Consider the following 19,292-nt stretch of genomic DNA (forward strand, 5'->3'; position numbering starts at 1 on the left):
TTTTATGTGAACTTTCTTTACTTCTCTTTCCTCCCCAGAATTTGTATCATTGTTTATTTTTACCCATTATCAAGCATGATCATTCTACCTGTCTTTTTTTTTTTTTTTTTTTTTTTTGCGGTACGCGGGCCTCCCACTGTTGTGGCCTCTCCCGTTGCGGAGCACAGGCTCCGGACGCGCAGGCTCAGTGGCCATGGCTCATGGGCCCAGCTGCTCCACGGCATGTGGGATCTTCCCAGACCGGGGCACGAACCCGCGTCCCCTGCATCGGCAGGCGGACTCTCAACCACTGCGCCACCAGGGAAGCCCTACCTGTCCTTTTTAAGTCTTTAGTTTTTCAGTTCTAAGTCTAGTTTTTCGTCTCCGCTTGGATCTTCCTCTCCGTCTTTTTTTTTTTTCTCACCAAGCTGTTTATTCTTGTTATTAAAACTTGGACTCAAGTAATCCTGGTTATTCTGGAAAAAGCACCTTGTAGGGATCATTTAATCATCCTTTTCGACAGTCACCTCTCCATGAAGCACCTGTCTTCTCTGATGTAACGTATGAAAGTAGAGTTGTGGAAACAATGGTATACATGAGGCCATGGTTATAAGAAGAAAATGATAATAGTCAAAAGAGACATTGTATTTATTGGGAAGTCTTATTGAGAACATTCCTGTTTTCTTCACGTGTGGTAAGGCAGCGTATATCGTACGTTGCGTATCGTATGAAGTTTACCAGCAACTCCGACAGGATATAAGATGATAAAAAAAATTATATTGGTTTTATACTGTGAGTAACGAGCCACACCATAAAGATTCTTGAACTCCCTTGGACCCCAGCCACAAGCACAGAAGTAGGTACAATTCCAATTAAACAGTGGACTATCTCAAGTGAGACAAATGTCTGGAAAAGTTTAAGTGTCTTCTGAATACTCTTATATAAACCTTTGTGTGTTCCTTTTTCCATATAAAAACGTACCTTGGCAATAGGCAGTACCAGCCACCCCACAGTCATGGTGATGTTGTAGAAGGTGAGCCAGGCGGTGGCCAACAAGCCCAGGCGCCTCCTCTTGCCCACGGCCTCCCTCTCCTCGCCGGCCTCCGAGGCACCGCCATTGGTGCCGCCCTCCTTGCTGGGGGGACGTGAACAAGAGGGGCGGGGGAGCGGGAGGGGGCCTGGCTGAGCGCACCGCTGAAGCGCCACGGCCCACTGCTGCCGCTGCGGTCAGGTGCCCCGCCAGCCCGGCCCCGGCCTTCCTCTCAGTCTTTGAACGGCCCCAGCTGAAAAAGCACAGCCTTTTGTCCTTTCTAAATTGCTGTCTTCTCCTTTTCTGTCAAGCTTCTTGGAAAAGTTGAGAGAATGTCATTACTTTGGTGTCTCTGTTGACTCCTTGAAAGACAGTAACTCCCCTCTATCCTCTGTCAAATTTGGGGGCGGTTGACACTGTTGAGCACTCCATGCTTCTGTGACAGCATTGTCTTCTTGGTTCTCCTCCCTTGACTAATTATCCTCAGTCACTCTTTCTTCTGATGTACCAGGTTGGGTCTGTCTCCAAATCTGCCCTTTCTTTTCCATTTCTACAATTACTGCTCTAATTAATGCCACCGGACCACTGGAGTAGTCTTTTACTGATCTGACTGTCCCTAGTCACTTTTCTCAATCCATCTTGCTTACTAGTCCTAAAGTCATTTTTTGGAAACACAGACCTGATCATGTAACTCCAATGGTTCCCCATTATCCCCAGGCTGTTTTACTTTAACGGTGCATTCAAAAGGAAGACATCCTTTTCATGGTTATCTCTGGGTTTCAGTCCTAGTCACCAAATGACTTTATGTGTTCCTGCTCCTGTGCCTTTATATATTTTGTCTTCTGTGCTTGGAATTCCCCTTTCCATCTTCTCCCCTTGGCAAACTCCTATGCATCCTTCCAGATCAAGCTCACATGTCTGCCTTATAAACCCTCTTCAGTGCCTTCTTTACTTTGGACTTCCCTATGAAAGGTATATTCTTTGGTACATATTATGGTACTAATCTCCTTGTTTCTGTTTTGATGACCACTGTGAGACTGTGAGCTCCTTCAGGGCTTTATTCATATTTATTTTCTCTATAGTAGTTATATCAGTGCTTGGCACATGGTAGGCCCTTGTTAATATTTGTGTTGAATGAGTAACAGTCTAGTGTTTTGTTTCTTTAAATAATAAATGTCCTGTGCCAGCTGGGATGCTTTTAGTCCTAATGTGGTCTCTATTTGCTAATGTGTTTTGGAAAGCAGTATACCAGTTCTTCTTTACTTTTTTCTTTTTTTAATCAGTCTTATTTTTTGTCTGGTCTATTCTAGCTCTGGACTGGGAAGAATGGGAAAATGGGCATTTGTCTCATTTAATTTGGCAGTGCTAGTAGTCTGTTGGGTATTTTTGAGGGAGGTCTCCTTGGCTACAGAGGAGGGTGGGTTTTCTCCAGGCCTCTGTAGTTAAGAGCAGTAGTAGGAGAAGGACCTGAATCCTTCAGCCTCTAAACAGGAGGCTTTTTGGGTAGGTTTGGCACATATCACTCAATAGTGGTTATTAATTCATAAGTTCCCAACTGGCATGCCAGGCACACAGGTATGTGACGGGTGGTCTGAAACAGTGATCCCCTGGGGTCATGTGTAAGCAGTTTCATCCTTTTACTCCAGGGTGCTGAATACTCTATTCGTTTACCTTGATGTGGAAAAGTTGGGAAGCCCTGTGGTAAACAAATGGATGTGGCTGAGGCAGGGTTAGAACTGACACACAGAATCTTAGGGCTTAGTTGCCTTCCAAGCTAGGAAGAACTAATTTTCACGTCATCCCACGTGATCGCATAGGTTGGAAGTAATAGCAGGTTCAGTCAAAGTTAGGCTCATTGGGAGCAACCCAGCTTCTAAACAGTAGAGAACTGGTTAGATGAAGTGTAGCGTAATACTGCTTAACTGTGTACAATTAAGTTCATGGATTTGGCATTACATGAAATCCATTTACTGATCACATCAAGGCAAAGGTACATCTATCTATAAATGACCAGTATCTGAAATGAGACTGTAAGAGGTTGGATTTTCTTTTTCTCTCTCATGAAAGCTGCTTACTTATAAAAGTGTCAAGTTTAGAAAAGCTATCTTAAAGAAATGGTTGATGTTATTAAAACTAGTAATTTGGGCAAACCAGGGAGGGATGTTTGTGTCAGTTTTCTGACCCATGAGGGTAATGTCATGGAGGGTAAACGTGGCCTTTTCTAGTGGTTCCAATGGATAGCAGGACTGCTGTGGTGGTGCGAAAAGATGTTACCATATGCGGTTTTTAGGATCCCCTTTTGTTGGGTCTCTAACTCCTTTGGAATTAATATTGGAAAGGTGACTTGAACTGGGAGGCCAAAGACCTGGGTTCTAATCCCAGCTTTGCCACTAGATGGCAGTGACTTTGGGCAGGTCCTTTATTCTTTCCTGACCTCATCAATAAGTAGATGAGATTGGGATAGATTTTTGAGGCCCTTCCCAGCTGTGACATTTTATGGTTCTATTATTTCATATGGTTCTTACTCTTTTCTTTTCAATGCCCAGGTATTATCCATGCAGCAGAGGAGAAGGATTGGAAAACTGCATACTCATATTTCTATGAGGCATTTGAGGGTTATGACTCCATCGATAGCCCCAAGGCCATCACATCTCTGAAGTACATGTTGCTGTGCAAAATCATGCTCAACACGTAGGTGCACATTAACTTTGGGATATGAGAACTTAGGTCCTTCATCTAAGATTTTCTGCCATGGCAGAGATGGCTTGGGCAGGGAGTTTGGCCAGCTACAGAAGCAGCAGCTGCCACCTCGTGGGGCTGATTGAGGTGGAATGGGAGGATCGAAGGTAATCCAGAGCACTTTTCCTTGCTAGTCTTTCAGAACTGGGGAGACAGATTTCAGAAATCTCTTTCCCAGCCCCTCTGAGTGTTCTCCTCATCCTACAATTCTGTCCAGAGAGTTGTTGAGCCCAGGGCAGAGGGCCAGGAAATGGCTTACAGACCAGCACCAGCCAATGGGCCGCCCAGAATGGGGGTGGTTAAAGGAGAGGTTAGGGAGAGGTTTGAAAAAGGCGACAACGGCAAGTATGACAGCTAGATCCTTTTCTAAAGATTTACAGGATTATTCCACATTCTTTTCTGGGAATAAATGAGATACTGACTGGGATTCTTTTTGGATCTTGGGATTAAACAGGGCTTGTGTTTTGAAAGATCTGTTATACTGGGATTTGATTTATATGTATCATTTTGCCTGTTGGGTCTATTACTTCTGGTAGGTTCAGTGTGGCTTTTTTTTTTTTTTTTTTTTTTTTGGCTATGTCGTGCAGCTTGCGGGATATTAGTTCCCTGACCAGACCAGGGATTGAACCCGGGGCCACGGCAGTGAAAGCGCCAAGTCCTAACCACTGGACCGCCAGGGAATTCCCAGTGTGGCTTTCTTTTTAACGTTGAGTTTTCCTGCTTTTCAGCACTGAGCCCAGAGTGGAGAAAGCCTAGTGTCTATGGTGTGAGAGGCCTACGGGTTTAGGGGTGGGGGCTGATTACCTCTGTGGGCAGAGTCTTTTCAGAGGAAAAGATATTTGCCTGAACATATGCTTAGAAGCATAACATCCTGGAGTAGTTGACCGAGTATGTATTTTTTTTTTAGCCCAGAAGATGTCCAGGCCTTGGTGAGCGGGAAGCTTGCACTTCGGTATGCGGGGAGGCAGGTAGGGGATGCCTTGACTGCAGTTCTGATCTCTGCTCACTCTGAGGCAGTGTGTTATTAGACATGGTGTTCAGTGAGACCGTGCTCTTCAGGTCTCCATTCCGCTCTTCATTCTTTCTTCCCCCCTCTTCTTTTCATTAAGCTCGTTCGGTGTATTTCCTGTACTGTTAATTCTTGGCCTGAAAAGTCAATGTTTGGTGCTCTTGTGGGAATCAGGTGGTTTGAGGGACTTAACAGAACTCAGAATTGAACTGTAGCATTTACAGTGAGTTAGGTTGCGTTTAGCTTCAACCGGAAAGTGTATCTACCATGATCTTGGCTTGAAGATTTCATGTGCGGAATAAGAAATCTTGGATTCTCCAAGAGTGTGGAGCCGGGTAAGGTCTGGTGCGCATGTGCTTTAGAGAGGTCAGATTGCTTGGTGCAGAAACTAGGTTTTGATGACTCATTCAAGTGCTTCTCTTATCAGTACCTTCCCACTCTTGTCCTGAGTTTGGGTGTGGTCAAGAAGAGGCCTTTGATGGTCAGTAGCCCTATTTGTGATGGCTTTTATGCCTGAATAGGTAAGAGTGTGACCTGTGTAAAGATGATGTCTCAGATGTCTGCATCATCACTTTGTACTTTACTTGATTATCACTGGTAAAGTAAAAGGAGTCTTTCTAGGTTTCAAATGCAGTTGTCTAAACAACAGACACGTTGGCTATCTCACTGTATCTTTGGCAGAATGTCCACAACAGATGATTTCTTGCTTCTATACAAGAGGCCCTAATTGGCTTTTCATCAGAAAAAGTTTCAGATCAGCTCCTAGTTTTGACCAAAAGAATATTGGTTATTTCTGTAGTGAAAGACTCACTATCATATCTAGAATTAGAGTTGAGGAGGTGGGCTAAGAGAGGTCAAGTGTCCAGAACAAGGCCAGGTAACTAGTAATGGTGAAGCGAGACTTTGAACTTGGGTTATTTGGCTTTAAGTTTCATGCTATTCCCATTATGACATTTTTCTGTCTATAAGACAAATGCTGGAGACAAACTACACTAACGATTAGCTTTGCATCATTTTTAAAGTCTGCAGTATAAGACACCACTACCTTCCTTGTTTAAGTACATAGGCTGGTACAAGAGGAGCTCCCTCTGGTCCTTTGTACCTTGATGACAGCTTTCATGCAGGAGTCAGGCACTCAGGAAGATGAATGTTGTAGATTTCGTGCTGAGTAGAGACTTAAGAGCTTGGTCGGGTACCTTTTATAACGTTTTATAAAGTTAGAAGTTGCCCCTTAACCCTTGGTTATACCTTCATCACTCTGGGGTTTTAACATTCAGTATGATACGTAGAATTTTGATGCTTCAAGCTTAATGAAAGTAAATCTTGGTCTGTGGCCTGCACCAAACCCAGCAGAATGAGTTTTTATAAAGCACAAGGTATGATCAAGTCTGAGGGCAGGAAGGCATCTGTGGGGTGTAGGGATAGGGAGTCTTGGAGGAGGGGCGAGGAAATCGCACTTCTCTGGCCATTTTCCCTTTTAGCTTGTCATCTTTGGAGAATGCTTTATCAAAGTCTCTTTTCTGGAAAACTTCCTATTTCCTAGTACCTTTAAGTCACTTCAGCTTTCAAAGGGAAACTGGTTGGCACACAGTGGTATTCCTCTAGCTTTTCTTCCTAGGCCTCTGAAGAAGAGCAGTGGTGGGGCAGGTTCTTCCTTGCAGCCAGAAGTTGTGTGGACGTAGCATGTTCCTCATGAGGCTTGTTGGGATGTGAGCGTGCAGATCACTTTCACTGTTTCTCTCTTTATTCTTAGACAGAAGCATTAAAATGTGTGGCTCAGGCCAGCAAGAACAGGTCGCTGGCAGATTTCGAAAAGGTAAGCAAGGTATTGGGTTGGTAGGGAACTGGTGGAGGGGAGGGGCATTTAAGCACTTTAAAAAGTTTTTTTTTATCTTTAAATGATTATAGTTTCACAAGAAGTTGCAAAGATAGTACAGAGTGATCCCATGTACCATTCACCCAGTTTTCCCCAGTGGTTACATCTTATCTGTAGTACAGTATCAAAACCAGGAAGTAGTTAAGCACTTCTGTACAATGAAACTTGTTGAATTGTCATACCTCATTTATATACAGTACCTTTCAGCTTCAGAAAGTTCTGTCATCCTTCTTTCACTTGATTTTTTTTTTTTTTTTTTTTTTGGCTGCGTTGGGTCTTCATTGCTGTGTGCAGGCTTTCTCTAGTTGCAGCGAGTGGGGGGCCACTCTTTGTTGAGGAGCACAGGCTCTATGCCTGTGGGCTTCAGTAGCTGCAGCACACCGGCTCAGTAGTTGCCGCACGCGGCCCCTAGAGCGCGTGGGCTTCAGTAGTTGCGGCGCGCAGGCTCTAGGGAGCGCCGGCGTCAGTAGTTGTGGCACGTGGGCTTAGTTGCTCCGCGGCATGTGGGATCTTCATGGACCAGTGATTGAACCCATGTCCCCTGCATTGGCAGGCAGATTCTTAACCGCTGCACCACTAGGGAAGTCCCCTTTCATTTGATTTTTCACAACAAACCTGTTACCTGTACTTTATGCTTGGGGAAGCTGGAATTTAAAGAGGAGGCCTGAGTCACACAGCTCATGTGTGTCAGGGTCTGACACAAGCACCATGCGGCATGGTCTTAGATGTTACTTCAGCTCCAGAAATGCCAGGTCTGCTTCTCCTCTGTGGACAGAAGAGAAGTTTTGACGTGTGCATCTGGGCTGAAAGACACTTCCTTAGGATGGAAGTTCTAGTCTGGCCTTGCCTCCTGTGCTTTCACACAATGTTTGTGAAGGTTTGGAAAGGGAGAAAAACTTGTCTAAGCAATAGGGTGAGACATACTTTTCTGAGCCTCTCTCTTAGTCTGAGTATAATGACCAACTTAATAAAAACAAACCTAGATCCAGGAAGAAAAATAGTATGGACAGAAACTAGACCATGTGGCTCTCTGTCCCCAGGGTTCATCATCTTCCTTGAGGTTTCTTGCCAATTTCATTTCCTTACTTGGCATGATTTGCTTGCTTCCCTTAACACCTTATAGCACAGCTGACATGAGGCTGGGATATTGTGAGAACATTACTAAAGGTAAATAAATCACATACACAAATAAACAAAGAGTCTAGATCATTTTATCCCCAAATTTGGATGGAACGCTTCTAGAAGGGATTAAAAAAAGGGTCTGTGATCAGATATTTGGGAAACACTAGGGCTAAACAAAATTAGAAAAGTACTTTGTTTTCTGTGCTGATATTCCTTATAAAACCCCAAGAGCTAGCTGTGGAATTCAGCATTTCCTATTATTTAACCTCAGAATTCCCCCTCCTCCTGCCCCCATGGAGACCTTATTTGTTCTGTGGAATACATATTGAGAACTGCTTTTGCAGTGAATTTAGCTTGAAAGCTGAGCTGCTCTTAGGGCTTACATGGTTTGAGCTGTCAGTGTGAGGTTTTTGGACAGGAAGATGGTGCCTAGGGTTAGGCTCCACCTTTTACTTCTTTTCATTTTCTTCTGCCTTCAGTCATGGCTGTTCTTTCACCTTCCCAAATCCTCCAGAACTACAGTCAACCATGTAGTTACAAGGGCCAGCACACTACTTAGGAAGCTGCGAGTAGCGTGACTTTCAAGTCCTTTTCTGTGCCAATCTCGGCTCTTTTGGCAGGCTCTGACAGATTACCGGGCAGAGCTCCGAGATGACCCAATCATCAGCACACACTTGGCCAAGTTGTATGATAACTTGCTGGAACAGAATCTGATCCGAGTCATTGAGCCTTTTTCCCGAGTACAGGTAAGAACCCTCTTGGGGACTCTAGCTCTTCTCTGGTGGCAGGGGGTTTCTGGCTAGGTGTCCCCACTGTAGCCACCTCCCTTCCCACAACCATTCAGAATAGGAACTCACTTCCAAGGGTGTACCTGCTGGGCAAGAGATCCCCAAGAGCTTGGGATTTTCTTGACAGGGAATGAGAGTCAAGGAGAGGGATGCTGTGGGGTAGAGGCTGGTGAGGTTGCCCCTGCTTGTTTTCAGTGCAGTCTCCTCCTAGCTTTTGTAGTCACTGTGCATGTGGTAAATGCTTTCTGTTCTGGGTGTGTGGGACAGGAGTGTATTTATTGTCTGTAGTGATGCAGGGTAGGCATATGGACCAAGAGACCTAAGCACAGCCAAAGAGAATGTGTCCCTGTAGAGACATTCGGCAGGATTTCAAGATCCAGCACCACCCTCATCCAGGTATTAGAGGCAGAAGTAAAACTTTCAGTGTTGGTGTCTTTTTACCTTTCCTTTTAGATCGAACACATATCTAGCCTCATCAAACTCTCCAAGGTAAGGAGTCCTGAGCTTGTCTTGAGGGTAGGGATGGGGAAAGGGGCATGTGGAGGGGCTGCCATTTACACCCGCTGGGCCTTATTGCAAAGCTCCCAAGCTTCTCAGTGGGGACTGGGGACCGTGGGCTGAGAGCTGCATTGTTGCTGTTTTATTTTCAGACCATTTGCCATAAGATCCTTTTATACAAGGCTTTCATGTCAGTGTGATCTCTCACTAGTAGATGCTGGGCCCTTTAATCATGTGCTTTGATTTTAGGCCGACGTGGAAAGGAAATTATCACAGATGATTCTTGACAAGAAATTTCATGGTGAGTAACAGTCATACAGGCGAGGGGGCTGGTGGAGGTGATGAAATGGTGAAGAGGCATCATGCTCTTGTTTATCTTGAAAGAAGATGCTCCATTGTATCACCTGGTGGTTCCCTGGGATCCTTGCCCCTCTTATGCCTGTGATGAGAGTGTAATAAACATGCACGATTGGAACAGGAAGATGACTTCTGTTTCCCCTCCTTTCTGGAGAAAGTGAGGCAGCTAGGGAGTGGGCTGCTTCTCAAATGCTCGTGTGTCTAATCCTTTCTTTTACCTGGGTTTGCTTGTGTTTTCTGCAGGGATCTTGGACCAGGGGGAGGGTGTCTTGATTATTTTTGATGAACCCCCAGTAGATAAAACTTATGAAGCTGCTCTGGAAACAATTCAGAACATGAGTAAAGTAGTGGATTCCCTCTACAACAAAGCCAAGAAACTGACATAGGTGAGTGCTGACTCCGGGACCCGGGCCCGGGCAGCGCTGTCTTCTGCCTGTCGAGACTGAAAGCCTCCTGGTGGCCTTGCGGCTTCCCCGATTGACACTGCTCTGTCTTCTCTTGCAGAGTTGGATCTGTAGCGGTCCTTTGGAGAGTGTGTGTGGCGGGAGAGTGAAACCTTTGGGGAAAATGCTAGGAGATTTTTTCTTTCTGTTCTACTTTTCGCTCAGAAAGTTTTTAAATCCTCATTTGGTGCATCTGTATTCCAGCCGATAGGTGTGCCAGTTTTCATGTAATCTTTACTGGCCCAACTTGGGAGTGGGGAAATTGCTTAAAAAAAGAAAAAAAAAAGAAAAAAAAAGGTTATTCTAAATAAAAGGAAAAAGGCTTACACTACCTAAAGCTGTGCTCTCTGCCTCCTGGGAGAGGGCCGCCAAGCCAGGCGCTCCGCCAGCCACTGGGGCTCCTAACCCACCCGCTGGGCGTCACCTCGCCTCCTCTTCAGAATTGGGTGTTCGCCTGACTATCAAAGCAACGACTTTTTATTCTGTTTGTACTGAACCAAAACAAACAACTGTGTATAGACTGCTATTTTCCTTTTTATTTGAAACGAGGCGTTTCCGTGTCCTTTCCCCTGCCATGTGGCCCATCCCCCAGCCCTCCCCCCAACAATGGCTCCAGCAGACTGGCCGAAGGTCCCGCCGCCGCCACCGCCGCAGCAGCACCTGCACGGCTCCGCTCCAACCTGGGAAGGAATGGGGACGTGGCCAGGAGCTAGTGTCACCATGGCCACACGGGGAGCAGTGTGGGCCCTCAGGGGGCCTGCTGTGCATGTGGCTCTTTTTAACACAGTAAACTAGATTAGATGTCAGTGTTTTAATTGCCCCTGTCCTCTGGTCTTTTCTCTCACCCTTCTTTCCCCTTCTCTCAACCAGAAGACCATCCCATGTCTCTCTTCCTTCCTCCTCCCCCCGCTCCAGGGGAGCCAGGCTGTCTGAAATACTTCAGCTTCTCTCCCCATCCCCCTGCTTCTCTCCTGCTGTCAGATGGATTTATTCCTTTTTTAAACAGTGAACATCGGAAATGAGACTGTGGGGTGTGTTGTTCTTTTTTTTTTTTCCTCCCAATTTTTGTTGTTGGGTTTTTGAGCAACCTCATGTCCGCCTCCCAGGGAGCTTTCTTTATTTACCTCTTAGAAGTGGAAGGGATGGGAGGCAGCGCACTGTACTCCAGCATGCTTTGTTTTATGAAGAGATTACATAGCAAGGCTTTTAATGCCATTTGGGCAGGTAAGCTTCTGCACCTCTGTTGTGCTCAGCTATATTTTCTTCTTCCTCTCATTCTTCTTTGTCTTCTTTTTTCCTCTCCCCCTCCTTCCTGCTGGCCTCCTTTTATCTTTCTTTCCCTTTGTCAGATTATCCTTCCAGGTTTTCGTAATAAATTTATATTTTGTAAAAGGATTTTGTTGTACCAGGTTTTGCATCCTCACTGAATCTGACTGGCTTTTATTTTCCTCTCCAAAATCAGGTTTTTGTTCTCAACATCTTTCCCCATCATGTCCAGTCACTGTTTTGGTTTTGGCACCATCAATATCAAATGTACAAACGGTTCTTGCTAACCAACACCAGGTATATCTGATGTTCAGATGAGTTCCAATAAAAACAATTTTTTTTTCAAAAAGTGTCCTTTCTTGAGTGCTGGAGGGCTTTCTGATCAAGTCCAGACAGCTCTGTGTAGCCCTCTAGACTGGACAAAGCTCTACTGTCTCATTTGCTTCATGGGAGACCTTTAGATCCGGGGTCAAGTGGAGGGCTTTGGGTGAGAACGTTGGTCTGTGAGGGCTAAAATGGGAAATGGGGCTCAGTTATCTTTGTTTTTCCAAGGCATCATGGTCCAGTGAGGACATGGGGTTTGGGTTGTAATATCCTCTGAGCCCGTTTCCTCACTTACACGACAAGGATGGCGCTTTCTTGGTAGGTAATTGTGGTGGGAGTGTTACATGAAATCATGGAAGTACAGGTGCCTGGAGAGCCCTGGCATTCAGTTGTGGCTTAGTTTTCGTTTTTTGGAATCTTGTTCAAAAGGATTGATTTTCACACTACCCCTCAGACCCTGGGAGTGACCTGTCTTGTGGGGCTCTGGGGCCACTGGGAGGGAGGGTGGGCTCCAGCCACCAACTCCAGTCTGAGCCACTCTCTATTCTCTTTCAGTATTGTGTCTCTGTGTATAGTTTTACTTAAGGAAGAGTTGTGCTTCAATAAAGGACTTTAAAAATATTCCAAAGGGATCCAGAGCCCGAGCAGTTGGGGGAGGGCACTCCCAGGAGCTCAGTGGGGCAGCAGCCTTCTCGTCATCTCCCTGGGCAGGTCTGCTGACTTCTGCAGACCCGTGCTGTCCAGTGTGTGGTCATGAGCCCCATATGGCTGTTGAGTCCTTGAAATTATGGCTAGTTCAAACTGTGATGCCCTGCAAATGTAAACAAACCAGACTTTGAAGAATGTGAAAAAAGAATGAAAAATTGCTCAACAACTTCTTTACATATGTTGAAATATTTTGAGCATTTATTGGGTTAAATGTACTATTAAAATATATCTGTTTCTTTAACTTTTTTAATGTGGCTGCTAGAAAATACTTAATTATCTACGGGGCTTGCATTTGTGGCTCATGGTTTTTTTTGGACAGCGCTGCTCCAGACCTCGAGGGACTGCTTCCCCTCCCAGGCCTCGATAAGCTGCATCTAGGTGCAGCTGAGAGGGTGGGGTGGCCCGTGGGCTAGCATGGGCCTGGCTCCTCACTTATGGGCCCTTCCTGGCATCAGGCTTCACAGTGCCTGGGCTTCCTTGTGTGTTAATGAGATCCTGATGGCGTTGGGAGCGGCCCTTGGCTGTGGAGCCCTGCTGCAGGCTAGTTATGTAACCTGTGCTGCCCAGAAAGGCCACTAGATGCTGCTCTGTGATGCCTGAGAGAACAAAGCACGACTTCCTCAGGAGCCAGGGCTCAGACCTGCTTTATTTGGAACCCTTTCTGAGAGCTGGCTGGCTGGGGCCTTGGCCTCCCTTCCTCAGAGTGGTATGGGAAGGGGGCATGCAGAGGATGGGAACTCTCCATGGACATCCCATACGTGCATGTAACACGCAGGCTGGCCTTTCCAGCAGCTAGAGATAGACTATAGGATAAAGAGGCTGATTGATGGGGGTGGGATTTGGAGAGCTTCCCTGCAGTTCTCTGGTGAAGACTGGGAAGAAAACAGCTGTGCATCATTCATCCAGGTCTGCCTCCTGGGTCCTTGATCTGCCATTTTTGGCAGATTGTAGCTCTTCCTTCTTTGCAGTTGGAGAAGTACTGGGAGCTTGGAGGGGGAGGGGGGTTGTTGGTGTGTTGAGTGAGCAGAGGAGTGGTGTGGTGCCTCAAAACAGGCAGAGCAGGCACACAACGGGTGGACAGGGTTCCAGGGTTCTTTGGTCACAAAAGCCACTGTGCTGGCAGTGCCATCCCATTCATGCTCTGCTGCACACATGACTTTGCCTCTGACAAGTGTGAGGAGGTTGGAGTAGTTCTGCCAAGAGCTCTTTTTGAAGGTAGTAAGGGAGGGCTGGCTGGACAAAGGCAAGAGAGGACGCAGGCTGGAAAAGGCCCAGGCCAATGCGAGCTTCCATGGTTTGGGAAATGGGGTGGGGTGAAGTGGAGCTTGGTACTGCCCACCATGAATTGGAATAGTTAGTATTGAAATTTTGTAGGTACAGGTAAGTACAGGGCGGCTCCAGATATTTCTGAGGGGTGGATTACAGCCTTAGAAATCTAAGCATATTTCCATATTTAAGTGGAAAGCACTTAACCCCTGCTCAACACAGGAAAGGCAGTGTGGGCATGGGCCAACTCGGGAGCTGGGCCTCCATTAGGGGCAGGATGAAAAAAGGCTGGGGTCCAACTTTGCCTTAGGAAGAGAGTCATTGGGCCAGTGGACCTGGAGGAGATTGATTCTTAGAGCTCCTTACTATGGAGGACAGCTCCATTTGAAGAGCAGGTAGGGCTTGTACACTGAGGAATGTTCAGAGGGAGGGGCACCCTGGGCTAAGGGCCTGCCTTTATCTTCTAAGTTAAGATGACAGCTACTGTGGATGTTTCTCAAGGACTCTACAAGAAGTAGCCTTCTCGGTACAGAGTAATGCATTTCCCACTATATGGTCACCAAGGCCCCTAAAGCTGTTGACAAGTTGCCACTGTTGACAGAGGAATCTCTGGGTAGTTCTTTAGCAAATTCTAGTACTTTCTGATGATGGTAGCATTGTTTGAATGATACCAGATTTCTTTACTGCTTAGAGCAGTAGGCAGAACTGGCACAGGTTGTGTGCTGGAGTGGTCTGGGAGTCAGGGGATTGGGTGTTCTCCGGATTGCCACTTCCTCATCACCAGGTCCAGAGTAATTTGGATTAAGATATTGTTTAAGTCTCCTGTTTCCCAGGTTTGTGGTCATATCTGAGTCAATCTACAGAGCTAAACTAAAAGAGTAACGAAGACTAGCTTTTGTGAAGGATCTGGATTCTTGTTCCTTGTGAGAGGAAAAGTTCTTATTAGAACCAGAGTTTTACTCAGAATTTAATAATTTTATGGGCACCGAATCTTCAAATTATATATGCTTAGCATGAAAAATACTTAGATCAGAGGCTGGTTGGAGAAGCAGTTGCTTCAGTTGTTCTATAACAGATAAGACGGCCGGTGGAAATTTTGAGGTCGCATTTGTGATGGGCTCAGTATTGGCCCTTCTCTGGGGCAGCGACGGAGCCAGGAGCCTCAGGGCTCTCTGTCCCAGGTGTGGTGTGGGAAGGCCAGTCGCTCTGTACCTGGGCCGTGGGCATTTACCTGGGATGGGGCAACGGAGATCCCGGAGGGAAAGGCACTCAGAACTGATGGGACAGTCCCCTCGGGATGCTTGGGGCACTCAGGCGGCCTCAGCAAAGGCTTAGCCTCTCCCCACCTTGCTCCCTGAGCTCCCTAGCTTCCTTCCCCGGGGACGAGGAGGTTAAATGGAAGGCGGCTGCTCGGGGTCCTAGCCTCCGTGGATGGCTTCTCTGGCGGCCAGGGCGGGGACGCGGCCGAGAGCGTCCCCGCGGCCCGCAGCTGCCGGCGCCGCGGCGGGAACAAAGGCGGCACGTGTCTGGGCGGGGCGGAGGGCGGGGTCGGCCCTCGGCCCCGCCCCGCCCGGAGCCTCCTCACCCGCCCGAGCTCGGCTGCGCGGTGCGCCCGCGACTCTCACACGGCCGGGCTGTTGCTGGCGGGGCGGCGCCGAGAGGGCGGCGAGCAGTGCGGGAGGGGGGGCGGCCCCGCGGGGCGGTGCCGCGAGTACCCGCCGCCCGAGCCCGGGTCCTGGATGGGGCGCGGCGAGTAGAGCGGCGCCTGGGGCTCGCGGCCGTGTCGCTGCCAGCACCGCGCGCAGCTGGTGCTGAGCACGGCGGCGGCTCCGGCTCCCGCTCCCGGGCGAGACCAGGCCTGGCCGGGCCTGCGCGTGGGCCGCGCGCGCGCCCGAGAGGGAGGCCGCTGAGGTGCGCGCCGGGGCGGGCGCGGGCGCGGCGGCGGCGAAGGCGGCCGAGCGGGGGGCGGGGCCGCGGCGCCTGCAGAACCTTGGACAGAAGCTCCGGAGCCGCCGCCGCCACCGCCGCCGCCGAGCGCGAGCCCCGCCGAGCCCCGCCGAGCGCCGGGACCGCGGCGTCGAGCCGCGGCGCGCATTGCGGAGGGTGCAGAGCGCAGGAGCCACCTGCTTGGTAAGCCTGCGCCTCGGGCCGTCCGCTGTCCCCGGGGATCCGGGCCGGGGTCGCGGCCGCGCGCGGTGTCGAGGCGGGGTCCCCGGCCACCTCCGCCAGCTGCCGGTCCCCCGCGCTGCCATCCGGCCCCCGGCGGACGCGGGTGCCGGTGCCGCAGTGGAGCGGCCGGGTTGCGGCGCGGGGGCGCGGGCGGGGCCGTGCCGGCCGGGGAAGGCCTGGGCGCGGGTCCGGGGCCAGGTCCGCGGGGCCGCCAAGGCCGGGGCGGAGGAGCGCGACGCGAGCCCCGCCTGGTGCTGAGAACCATCTTGTTTTCCACACAGATCCGAAGGGGCGGCACGCGACCCCGGGAGCGCCCCGGCCTCCCCCTGGCCGCCTCGGGCTCGGTGAGCTGTTTCGTCCCTCCGGCCGGCAGGCTGGGCGCGCAGGGGCGCAGGTCCCCGCCCGGCGCGCAGCGGCACCATGGGCACGGTGCTGTCCCTGTCCCCCAGCTACCGGAAGGCCACGCTGTTTGAGGATGGCGCGGCCACGGTGGGCCACTACACGGCCGTGCAGAACAGCAAGAACGCCAAGGACAAGAACCTGAAGCGGCACTCTATCATCTCCGTGCTGCCTTGGAAGAGGATCGTGGCCGTGTCGGCCAAGAAGAAGAACTCCAAGAAGGTGCAGCCCAACAGCAGCTACCAGAACAACATCACGCACCTCAACAATGAGAACCTGAAGAAGTCGCTGTCGTGCGCCAACCTGTCCACGTTCGCCCAGCCCCCACCGGCGCAGCCGCCCGCACCCCCTGCCAGCCAGCTCTCGGGCTCCCAGACCGGGGTCTCCTCCTCTGTCAAGAAGGCCCCGCATCCTGCCGTCACCTCCGCAGGGACGCCCAAACGGGTCATCGTCCAGGCGTCCACCAGCGAGCTGCTGCGCTGCCTGGGTGAGTTTCTCTGTCGCCGGTGCTACCGCCTGAAGCACCTGTCCCCCACGGACCCTGTGCTCTGGCTGCGCAGCGTGGACCGCTCGCTGCTCCTACAGGGCTGGCAGGACCAGGGCTTCATCACGCCCGCCAACGTGGTCTTCCTTTACATGCTCTGCCGGGATGTCATCTCCTCCGAGGTGGGCTCCGACCACGAGCTCCAGGCCGTCCTGCTGACCTGCCTGTACCTCTCCTACTCCTACATGGGCAACGAGATCTCCTACCCGCTCAAGCCCTTCCTGGTGGAGAGCTGCAAGGAGGCCTTTTGGGACCGCTGCCTCTCCGTCATCAACCTCATGAGCTCCAAGATGCTGCAGATCAACGCCGACCCCCACTACTTCACACAGGTGTTCTCCGACCTGAAGAACGAGAGTGGCCAGGAGGACAAGAAGCGGCTCCTCCTAGGGCTGGACCGGTGAGCCCGCTAGCCTGCATCACGGCTCAAGGATTCAATTCATTTTTAAAAATTTATTATTAAATCAGATTTTGTGTACAGTATGTGTCTAGCGAAGCCACGAAGGGCCTCTCCCTTCCCACCTTCTCTCCTTGGGGTTTTCTTCAGCCCTGCCAAGAACTCTGGATGCTTTTGAACTCCCGAACCTTGTGCAAAATTCAGAAGATGTACGCAGAGCCACCCTGGCTCCTGACCTCTCACTTTGGGGAATTCAAAGGACTGACCTGCCTCTGCCGCCTGTGCTCTTGCTGGACCAAGGCAGGGGAGGCTGCCCTCGGCGCCCCACAGCCAGGCAGCCCAGGGAGGAACTGGAGTTGCTGGTTGGAGGCCCTTTGCCGGGTCCCGTTTTGGGTCCTCCATTCTCCCAGAGGCTCCTGGAGCCAGCCACCCTGACTGAGCCGCATGTGGGGTTGTGAGGCAAGATGCCCGTGGCCCTGGGACAGCCTCTTCAGTTGAGGGGAAGCCGGCCTGGTGCAAAGATGGTGTCCTGTCGTTTGACCATGCACGACCCGGTTTGCTCTTTTTTCTTTTCCAGGGAGAAGGGCTTTCCTTCTGTGGAGGCGTGCGACTTGCCCCCGTCCCCCTGCTCCCAGCGGTGTTGGCAGTGTTGGTTAACAAGCTGGTTTGACTCATTACGTGGTTTCATTTTGGGTCCCAGCTCTAAAGGGGTGGGGTGAAGCTGGGGACAACTCCTTTCCTGGGTGAATTTTTCGTTTGAATCATGCAGCTTAGTCACCCTGTGGTGAAGGCCAGGACAGCTTCAGGTGCCCATTGTCAACAGCCTGCCTTCTGTGCAGGTGGGGTTGCCATGCCTGGGACTGAGCCGGTGCCCACCTAAGGGCTAAGGCCTCTTGCTGGTGCACGTGACATATGTCCTGCAGAGCTGCGGGGGGGTGGGGTGGGGGGTGATGTCAGGGATCAGGGTGATGTGGTGATGATGTACCCCCGCCCTCACCCCTGTTGGTTTAAAGCTGTTCCCAAACAGTTCAGTTTCTCCTGAAGGTGAAGCCTTGTCCCGAAAGGCCCAGTGAGACAGCTGGATCTTGGAGACAATTACAAGACGGGAGCAGAACTCCTGATTGCCTGCTGATTCTACAACTGATCATTTGCAGCTGCTGGTTTTGGTTTCCACCTTAGCCTGGTGGGTGGCTGTAAAAACACATGATGTGTACTTAATCAATTTTCTCTCTCATTCTCCCAGATCGGTGGCTTGGGGCTTGGGAGGGGACCAAGAGAAGGGAGCAAGCCTTCCTCCGTCCCTTCGGCTTTGGGGAACAAAGACTGGTGTGAAGATGCTACAGAGAATTCCCTCTTCCAGTCCCAGTCCCCCAGGGGGTGCTGGAAGGGGAGGCTGGGGGAGGCAGGGGGCCGTTTTACATAGGATTAGCTTCCAGGTGGCTGCTGATTTCAGCAGAAGCACTACTGAAATTCACAGAAAAAAGAGAAAGCTGTGAAATTGAGGTCCTGATTTAATAGGCCCGGGGCCGAGCCTGCGGGCCCGTGACGCTCCCGAGGAAGAGGGCCTGCCCGAGCGGGAGAGCATTGGCCGCAGCTGCGCGCCGAGGCCCACGCTGAGCCTTTCTCGGGACCGCCAGCCAGATAACCTGCCGCGGGGCTGGAAGGAGCCCGCGGCTGCTGGCGCGGACCTCGCCGCGGCGCCTCTTCTCTGCTGGAGTTGTCACGCAGCCCGTCTGTGCAGATCCTGCTGCCGTGTGTGACCTGAGGTAGGAGGCCCGTGGGGGCAGCGGGCCCTGGCGGCACACGAGAGGGGGGTCCGGGTGCCGACTCTCAAGAGCAGGGGCGCGGGTCTGTAGTCGCTCCTTCGCCGGCTGCGCTGGGCCTGAAACTGCGGGAAGGCGCATCCGCAGGATTCCAGTTTTGTGTGTTTCCTTCTCTCTCTCCATATTTATTTTTTTAAGTTTTGGAGGCGGTGCAAATTTCAGGAGTGGTTGGGGACTAAGGAAAGAACTCTCTAGTTCCATCAATGTGAAGCCTGGTGGGGTCTCCTCCCTCCCTTGCACTGGTCATCAGTATTGTGTAAAGGAACTGATATACTTGAGTGTGCAAGCAATGAACCCATTTGACATGCTGCTATGAAGACTACTTTTAGAACAATTAAAAAAAAAGGAAAAAACTAACCTACAAAAAAAAACACCTTTATTCTTTCATTGTTGCTTTTACAGTGATATTGTGCATGCAAACCAGGAGCATTTTGTGTCTTAAGAAAAATAATCTTAGAACAGATGGCTGTGAAAATTACACCCGTGCACAGAACAAGTCACAGGAATAATAGTTCAGGATTTGGTTTTTCTCTTTCTTGTAAACCTGAAGGGTTGATA

General features: G+C 50.2%; 2 protein-coding genes and 1 pseudogene across 3 annotated transcripts in view; 2 read left to right on the forward strand and 1 right to left on the reverse strand.

Moving 5' to 3' along the window:
* Positions 1 to 10,283, forward strand: part of PSMD11 (proteasome 26S subunit, non-ATPase 11) — a 28,951-nt gene extending 18,668 nt beyond the window's left edge. Inside the window, exons 7-14 of the mRNA XM_079726050.1 lie at positions 3,556 to 3,700; positions 4,656 to 4,716; positions 6,511 to 6,573; positions 8,376 to 8,501; positions 8,997 to 9,032; positions 9,291 to 9,342; positions 9,642 to 9,784; positions 9,903 to 10,283. Coding sequence (XP_079582176.1) covers positions 3,556 to 3,700; positions 4,656 to 4,716; positions 6,511 to 6,573; positions 8,376 to 8,501; positions 8,997 to 9,032; positions 9,291 to 9,342; positions 9,642 to 9,784 — 626 coding nt within the window. The 3' untranslated portion in view covers positions 9,903 to 10,283. The remainder of the gene's footprint in view (positions 1 to 3,555; positions 3,701 to 4,655; positions 4,717 to 6,510; positions 6,574 to 8,375; positions 8,502 to 8,996; positions 9,033 to 9,290; positions 9,343 to 9,641; positions 9,785 to 9,902) is intronic.
* On the reverse strand, positions 483 to 1,717 carry LOC307067456 (very-long-chain (3R)-3-hydroxyacyl-CoA dehydratase 1-like; annotated as a pseudogene). The gene is made up of 2 exons: positions 1,689 to 1,717; positions 483 to 1,262 (listed from the first exon to the last, which is right to left on the reverse strand). The product of its transcript is annotated as a very-long-chain (3R)-3-hydroxyacyl-CoA dehydratase 1-like (transcript).
* Positions 10,284 to 15,994: 5,711 nt separating the features above from the next.
* Positions 15,995 to 16,918, forward strand: CDK5R1 (cyclin dependent kinase 5 regulatory subunit 1; the record flags this gene model as incomplete). Its single annotated transcript, XM_079726202.1, has 1 exon — positions 15,995 to 16,918. One exon carries the CDS (start codon positions 15,995 to 15,997, stop codon positions 16,916 to 16,918), a length of 924 nt encoding a protein of 307 aa, XP_079582328.1.
* Between the last annotated feature and the right edge of the window lie 2,374 nt (positions 16,919 to 19,292).

Source organism: Hyperoodon ampullatus, assembly GCF_949752795.1.
Source record: "Hyperoodon ampullatus genome assembly, chromosome: 19".
NCBI classification, from domain to species: domain Eukaryota; kingdom Metazoa; phylum Chordata; class Mammalia; order Artiodactyla; family Ziphiidae; genus Hyperoodon; species Hyperoodon ampullatus.